Source organism: Perca fluviatilis, chromosome 14, assembly GCF_010015445.1.
Source record: "Perca fluviatilis chromosome 14, GENO_Pfluv_1.0, whole genome shotgun sequence".
NCBI lineage: Eukaryota > Metazoa > Chordata > Actinopteri > Perciformes > Percidae > Perca > Perca fluviatilis.
Window position 1 is genome coordinate 30,618,496 of NC_053125.1, and position 8,579 is coordinate 30,627,074.

An 8,579-nucleotide genomic window follows, 5' to 3' on the forward strand; every position below is an offset into this window, starting at 1 on the left:
ACTGCAGAACTATGACTGAATGCTTTCTATCCACCAAATACAGTACATGTTATTTTTACTAAACAAACTGATGCCAGTGACAAAGTTAAACAAATAATATGAGCACTTTATTGGGATATGTTTGTCGTTTGTATGTCCAAGAAAAGGGTCTTATGTGTAACTGTATGTTCATTTCTGAAACGGAACTGCCTAAGGTTGCAATATGAATTTCAGTGTTAACTGACAATACAGTTGCGCCATCTATCTTACTAGTTCAGGAAAATATCATGACAAAAACTTTATTTATTTAAGACACTAGAGAGAAACTTGGGCCAGGAAAAGTTTGTTTTTATAACTCTGAATTTTGTATCTCTACCTGAGGACAGGACAGAAAGACCTCTTTCCCTTCATGTCTGTAACTTCAGAGAAATAACCACAATCACAAATAAACACATATGGAAATAATCCTCTTTAAGAATATCTGATCACAAACAACAATGTTTATCTCTATGGATGTAGTTTCCTGTCTACTGCAGAGGAAACCAGACATTAAAGCAGGAAATGTGTGGTTTTAGCAGCTCTGAGTCTAGCATTCAAAGTGCTCGGTGTCACATCACCAACAGGTACGATGGCACGAACATCTCTGCAATGGCTGATCTGTAAGTACACTCTGTTCTTTTCTAATTTTCGACCTTATATTGCCGTGCAGAGAAGAATGAAAGCGGTATATATCAGCTGGAAAACTTCAGATATCATAACTTACAGTTTACTGATCATTGTGAGCAAAACAAAAAAGAAAGGTGTAAGAGGTGTAAGCGAGTAAGATGTAACTAACACATTATTTAACAGTTCAATATGTTTAGAAAATGTTTAAGGGTTAATGTCAGGACTGAGCTGCAGTGTTGGCTGAAGACATGGTAGGGGGAGAAAGGGGGGTGAATGACACACAGCAGAGGGCTGCAGGTCAGAGTCGGACCCTGGCCCACTTCATCGAGGAGTAAACCTCCACACATAGGTGCCCGCTCTACCAACTGAGCTATCCTGGCACCTATTGCTAGATATTTTTAAAGCATTTAAAAAATTGTCCAAGTCGCAGGATTTGTACTAACTCAAAGGAGCTGTGTTCTTTGCTGTTATGTTTGTTCTGTTAAAGTTCTCATTAAAAACAAAAGGCTGGCCATTTAGCATCATGGACTCCATCTTCTCTGAGCTCACATTTGTTCTTTCTGTCTGCAGTAAAAGCTCAAACTAACCTGAGGTTCATTTCTCTTCAGTTCTGACCTCACTGCTGAGCAGCACCACAAACCAAGGTGAGTAAACGTCTTCTATTACATCTGAAACTCCCTGATTCAGTCTGAGAAACCCTGATAGTAGAGTTCAACCTGAGGACGCATGACATTAGAAGTTACGTTGATCACATTATATAGGACACAAACACCATCAGCACTTTTCTCAGCTGAATGTGTCAGAGCTGAAGTGAGCCGCAGATCCTCTACTGTCTACTAGACGCTGCTGTGATAACAGAGTGTAGTGAAATGAAATGAGGAAAACCCCTAAATTCTCTCTACAAATACAAACTATAGAGTCAGTACACAACATGTTCAGCCCTCAGCCGATCAATCAGCTTCATCTCATGTCAGTCAGGGAGGCAGGTTGTCAGAGAAAGTAAGTGTACCTTTTTTATAAGGACTGGACTGGAGTGAGTTAACAAGTTATCCTAATGACCAATTTCTAATGGGACTTCAAATAAAGCAGCTATGAGATATTTTAGACATGTGAAATCTGTCTTCAGTCTCCACACAAACAAGTTTGGGCTCCAGTCTTTCTTCCAGAAGTAATTTTGTGTTTTCTAAACCCTCCTCCCTCCAGTCTCTCTGACTGGGAGTCCCAGCAGCTCTCAGACGTTTGAAGGACAGTCTGTCTCTCTGAGCTGTGAGGAGGACGACTGCTCTGCTGGATGGACTCTGAGGAGGAACACAAACAGAGAAACCAGGACTCAGTGTGGACCTGACTGGGGAAGACCTACTGGTTTCTCCTGTATCATCAGCTACATGGACCCAGTGGAGAGTGGAGTTTACTGGTGTGAGTCCAGAGAGGGAGCGGCCAGTAACAGCATCAACATCACTATCACTGGTAAGTACATTTTCAGGATTATTTCCGGATGTCCCTCACCTTCCACTCTCTATGTGTTGTTGTTCTCAATCTGCACTCCGGGAAACAGTAAACTTCGAGCTAGCCTGCTACAAGCTAAAAATAGCGAGTATTGAAGAAACTTGGTTTATTTTTTTTTATTGTAAAGATTTACAAAGAATATGTTTACATCCTCTGTAATAAGTAAAGGCAACTGGTCTTTCAGGAGAGAGTGTGTGGTCCTCCACGCAAACTCTGACCCATGCGTACGCACATTTTTTGAGACAAAATAGGAATTGGCGACGCAGATGGTGAGGTGGTGAACTGAAGTCAGACTGCAAAAATTAAATGGGAATAATGATAACTCATAATATTTTCAAGAACTGATGCCTCTAGCACATTTTTTCACTCCATATCATCCACGTTACCATGAAGATTAAATCCAGCAGTATTATTTGCTTTATTATTTTACTGAGTGATACTTGTTCCATAAACACCTCCAACTCAAATCTTAAATAAAAATGTCTTCTTAATGTTTAATCGGCGCTGTCTCGCCGTCACATTGTCCACTACGGAGCACAGGAGTAGGGGATGACCTGACTGAATGGAATACAGAATAGTATCAAATACAGCTTAGCATTAGCTAACGGCAAAACAAAGTTTAAATAACTAAATATCTGTCTTTAAAACTGTGCATATATCATCAACTTTTAAAGTCTGTAAATACAGCCGTTAAGCTCTTGCGCAATCGTTACCCTTAATGTCCTCGTTATCAGTCCTAACTTTAATACTGTTTGTGACAAAACCTGCATGAAGAAAAGTGTGTTTACATTACATTTTCTTTTGTCTTCAAATTGTATCTCAGAGTGAGGGATACCACTAGTTGATGCTGTGTTGGCAAGGTGTTAACAATCACAAATTGTTGTAAACACAGAGTATAACTACTGCGGTAACCCCCATGTGTAATGCTGCATGATGGCACTACTGGCCCTGCAGGAGGACTACGCTAATGGAAGAATCAGGACAAAAAGAGACTTCAGGGACCATGACGATGACTGGCTAATATGCCAATTTAGATTCCCTTAAGCTAAGCTCCTGGATCTATGTACTGAACTGGGTCCAGTAGGGAAATGCGCCAGAACCGATCAGTCCCGGTCCAAAAACAGGTGCTCGCCACTCTGGGGGCAACCGGCTGTTTCCAGAGGGAAATGTCCGGCAGCTAAGGTTTTTTAATAAATATTATGTCAAAGCTGTCCCCGAGTGCCGTAATGCCTGCCGTTTTAGACGTATTATTAATAAATGTAGTTATAGATCAGGTTTCCCTACACTGTGCAAGAACAGGCCGAAAATAGATTAAGATTGACAATGAGATTTTTTTTGTTTTTTCTCCGCCAGTCATCATGATTTGGTGTAACCACTGCCAGTGTCATTCATATACTGATCAGCATTCATGAGGTGCTTTACATACTATTTATGGTTAAAATGGGCGTGTACAGGGCGGGATAAGAGGCTGATCCACGTACGCACACTTGTAGGTAATCTCTGATTTATAAAGGGAACATTGCTTACAGGTGTGCGTATACATGGTTTTATGAATCTGAATTTTTTTCGGCGTACGCCATTTTGGGCTTTTGGGCTTACATACACTTATTGTAAGGATCCTACGCACAGTTTTATAAATGAGACAGCAACTGGTCTTGCAGAACTTCTTGAAGACATGTCTTCTCCTATCCAAGAGACTTCAGTTCAGACTGACTAGTGGGGAATCCCAGATATTTAATCTCTTGTGTGTTGTGTCACTTTAAGGGTCATCGAGTCACATGGGAGTAGAGGAAGGTCGTAAGGAGCCGTTGGGAGTCGTCCTTGGAATTGTTAGGATCACAGGTGTATCGTTGACCCACCTTGTTGTCATTTGTGGACTGCAGTCCTGAGCTCCCTCCCTCGCTGAAAAGACCTCGACACCTTGACTCAGATGACTCTCATGACAACCGGGTCAACGACCACCTATGATCCTAACAACTCTCATGTGACACCACCTTGACTGGAAGTGCCAACAACTCCCATATCACTCCTTATGACTTCCTACAACTCCTAACTACTGCTTACAATTTCATACGACTCCCTGTGTACACGGTGTAGCCAGACTTTACACAGTGCTGTGAAGATAGAGCTGGCTATGCAAGACTAGTATTGATGCTGTGTGTGAATGGATGACATGCTGTAGTTTGTCTCTGTGTTGAGGTGGACCAGTGATCCTGCAGAGTCCTGTCCTCCCTGTGATGGAGGGAGAAGACCTCACTCTGACCTGTAAAACAAAGAAGCCCTCCAACCTCCCAGCTGATTTCTATAAAGATGGCTCCTTCATCAGGACTGAGCCTTCAGGTCACATGACCATCCACCATGTTTCCAGGTCTGATGAAGGCCTCTACAAGTGTTTCATCAGCAATGTTGGAGAGTCTCCACCCAGCTGGGTCTCTGTCACAGGTGAGGAGGTTACCTTTGATTTCAGGAGTTCATTCATCCAGATATTCACCTGCCAGCTGATTCTCTCTACAGAGAAACCTACGACCAAAAGCCCTCCCTCGAGCTCGCTGCCGCCCCCTTCCTCAGGCTCAGCTCCGCCCCTTGCCTCAGACCCCCTCCACCTTGTTGTGTTCTGTCCCGACGGCATCTCTACTTTCATCATGTTGTCTTTAAATTAAAACAACAGGTATCAATCAATTTAACAACAAAGTATGGTACAACATTACTGTGACTATATCACGTAGAGTTATATACCCCCTAACCAACCTGGGTCAGGTTACTAGCGTGCCAGGTACATACTACATGAGAATCAATGATTGGTGTAGCTCTCTGTTACCATGGAAATGTTTAACGCACCCCCAAATCCTATAAAACGGCTATAGCGAGCTGCTACCATTGAAGTCTATGATAGTCTCTTTACACAGTCTTGTTGCTTTGACTTGTCAGCACCAAATCAAATGTTTAATCTTCATGATTCATGGTTCCAGGCTGAACACTCTTTATAAAAGCATTTACTGTAATAAAACTAGAGAATTGGGGATCTTGAATGGGGTTATCACTGCCCTTCGAAAAGTGGCAGTCGCTGTTAAGCTCTATAAAACCTCAACCTACTTTATAATCAAAAAAAGACATGGAATGAATTTTTACAATATGGGACCTTTAATGTCTTTTTTTTAAACTTACATGTCATATGTTTTCCTTTGCAGTTTTATCACTAATTGGTGTCAATTTAAAGGTAAAAGTTGTAAAAAGCTTGTTTTGTCTTAATGGAACACTGTTTTAGAGAAACATAACATTTTTGGTTTTAATTGGTGACCCAAAAGAAATTTAAATATCTGTATCGTATATACAAAATAATAGTGGGTCAAAATAACTACACATTACTTTGTCTGAATAGCCCAATGGAAATAATATAAATAACACTAAAAATGCGTCAAGATGTTTTGTTTGTGATTAGTGATCAAATGTATTTGATGCTCGTAGGTACTGGGCAAAACTTTAACCAGTACAGTCTATACTAGACTGGCAGAAATGGGGTTAAAATTAGTGTTGCATTGCCAGACCTTCCTCCACAGCGCTGCGGAGTAGGGTCTGACTAGTCCACACAGCATTCTGGGATGGGAGAAAAAAGTGCTCTGGTTTATTGGCATTTCTTTAAACCAATCACAATCGTCTGTGAGTCTAGGCCCCGGACGAAGTCACGGTGCCTCTGCAAAATAGTCTCAGAATGAACTTGTTTTGGTGGAACATGTCGTGCAACAGAAAATTAAGATTGGACAGATAGTCTAGCTAGCTGTCTGGATTTACCCTGCAGAGATCTGAGGAGCAGTTAACCATAGTCCTCACAAATCCACCGGAGTTTAGAAAGCCTACACAAAAAAAGAGGAAGGGGACGGATATCCGGCTGAAATTAGGGACATGCGGCAGAATTTCCAGGGGCAACTGAGCAATCCCGAAAGTGGAACATCATGTCTATATCCTTGACATTCCACTTCAGGGATTGCTCCGGTGCCGGTAACGGATATTCTGTCGAAAAAAGGGCAAATGGAGGAATATCCAGCGGCAACGGAGCAACTTCGGAAGTGGAACTTCGTGGACATAGACTAGATTAAAATTGACACCGTAGTTTTTTGCTTTCACTTCTTTTGAAACTGTTTATAAAATGTATATTGACTCTTCTGACAGGAAAAAACCAACCCAGCTCCATGGTAAGAGCACCCATCCAAGCTCAGAAGATTTTGCCTGTCTGTGGTGGCATCAAGGCGGTCAGCACTGTGCATCACATCTGAACGGAACTATTGTTACATCTGGAAGATGATTTAAACATGTTCAATACAAAAGTCATTGCTTTGAGTTAAAATTTCTCCTATACTGACAGCCACTGCCACATATGTAATGTACGGAATATTTTCAATAAAGTTTGTTTCCGTAGTTTTGCCTGAAGTCTCTGCTGTTCTGGAGTCAGATTCATATAGTGTGTGTCCAGTCAGATGGAGAGGAATGGTGCTTGTTGGATTGGTTGTGTGTCTCACAGAATGACATCCTCTGCCTGTCTTTGAGATCTGTTGTTGTCGTGTGTGTTTCCTGAGAAAACTAGGTCACCACCACAGTATATTTAAGCAATAGCGCTTGACAGGATGTGCTATGTTGTGAATGTATCACAGCAAAGGGGTGTTGTTTGGCCTGACGGAGAGTGGAAGAACATAGAGTTTTATTAATAACTAATGATTTTACAATAAAATAGGCCCTCCTGGGCTGCCCAAACATACAGAGGCGGTGGCGGCTATGGAACGCAGCGTAGCGGCTGTTAAATACCGATCTAAGATCAAATCAAATAACTTCTCTCTGTGCGAGTGTTTTTTGTTTTCCCTGAGCTGTTTCTGATCATGATTTGATGCTGGCTGCTTGCCAAGTTACACTGAATAAAGCTGTCAGGGAGGTTTGTTGACAAATCACTATGGAGTAATAGAAGACAAACACACCTGAGACATAGATGCATAGAGTTATTTAATGCTGATTTTTCCTTCTGAAGCCATTTCTGTAGTCAACTAAATGATATACATTCCCCACTATCAGGATTTCTTTAAGATCTATTGGAAATACAGTTCTTGAGTGAATGAGCTGTGAATGAGAGTGGCCTGGCCGGGACAGGCAGCAGCACCAACAACACGGTTACAGACATATCAAAATGAATACAAAGAACAAGTTATCTTGCTTTGACTTGCCTCATTTATTTATAAAAACACATTTCATACACGAGGCAGACTCAATGTGCTTCACATTAAAACATGTCATATAACAAAACAATAAAACAGCATTTAAAAAATACATGAAAGACATATTTTTTTCAAAAGAATGAAAATGCAATATAGTTAACAGTTTAGCAGAAAGCAAAGGTTGTAATCTTGATTGAAAAGTAATCCAGCTCACGATTTTTGTTAAACTAGGTGCTCTGTTCCATTAGCACACATGTTAGGCTTCATGATTGTTCAAAGTACTTTAATTGTAATAATGGGGAGTGGTTGCAGAAGTCATAGCTCAGGGCTAGTTGGACCACAAGTGTGGTTATCCCCTGTGCATGCCCTCCCCTAGGGCACTTTTACTTGTGAATTAAAATGTTTGAGTGCAACTGCTTGACACAAGTTTTTTTTAACTTTTTTGTGCTTTGAGCAATTGTTTTTTGGAATGCAAGAGATTGTTGTGGCAAACTAATTATATACAATTGTACAATCATGTATACGCGAAATCATTTTAAAGATCGATATCAAGTATCTAAATGCTCTAAGACTTTTGACTTGTAGAGTAATACACAGTAGCTGCGAGATCTGCTTTACCTGGAAGTGACTATATGCACACACACACACACACACACACACACACACACACACACACAAAAAGCCGGGAGGTGCTGAAACATCACTCTCCACCTTTTGATGTTAATAGTGCAGAGAATAAGGAATCCTGTTGAAACCATTTTTATTGGTTACATCTGACACAGATTCAAGATGATAATTAAAATTAATTAAAAAAGCCTCTTATGGTGACGAGTCAGCCTGCTGGATTCTGTTTAACATACAGTAGTAGAAGAAGAAAAAAATCTGAATCTGTAAAGTAACTAAAGCTGTCACATTAATGCAGTGCAGTAAAAAGTACATAGCTTGTCTCTGAGATGGAGTTGAGTACAAGTAGGAAGGAGCAGAAAATGGAAATACTCACTAAGTAAAAGTAGCTACAAATTCTACTTAAGTACAGTAAATACTATAGACTACTACTACAGACAACTGTAAAACCTATCAAGTATGTCCAGTGCTTAATTTGTAAAGTGGGAGGTCCCGGAGCGCAGAGGGGGGGTGGATCCGGCGACTCAAAACAGGGGTTGGAAGTAACTGAACAAAAAAATAAAAATTACACTGCCTAGTAGCTTCTCTGACTAAAAATACCTTAAC

General features: G+C 40.8%; 1 protein-coding gene across 2 annotated transcripts; it reads left to right on the forward strand.

Moving 5' to 3' along the window:
• The first annotated feature begins 520 nt into the window (after positions 1-520).
• On the forward strand, positions 521-6,564 carry LOC120572855 (Fc receptor-like protein 5). Of its 2 annotated transcripts, XM_039822355.1 has the most exons (5): positions 532-638; positions 1,254-1,289; positions 1,849-2,112; positions 4,351-4,593; positions 6,319-6,564. In XM_039822355.1, exons 1-5 carry the CDS (start codon positions 608-610, stop codon positions 6,420-6,422), a joined length of 678 nt encoding a protein of 225 aa, XP_039678289.1. In that variant the 5' UTR covers positions 532-607; the 3' UTR covers positions 6,423-6,564. The 2 variants fall into 2 exon arrangements, with proteins under 2 accessions (XP_039678288.1, XP_039678289.1); XM_039822354.1 differs by lacking the exon at positions 6,319-6,564 and having other exon boundaries at positions 521-638; positions 4,351-4,820.
• The last annotated feature ends 2,015 nt before the right edge of the window (positions 6,565-8,579 follow it).

Excerpts from the sequence above, each read along its gene's own strand:
- LOC120572855 (XM_039822354.1), top strand. The coding sequence starts at position 608 with ATGGCACGAACATCTCTGCAATGGCTGATCT. Across the intron at positions 1,290-1,848 it reads GAGCAGCACCACAAACCAAG|TCTCTCTGACTGGGAGTCCC; the intron begins GTGAGTAAACGT and ends TCCTCCCTCCAG. Across the intron at positions 2,113-4,350 it reads CATCAACATCACTATCACTG|GTGGACCAGTGATCCTGCAG; the intron begins GTAAGTACATTT and ends CTCTGTGTTGAG.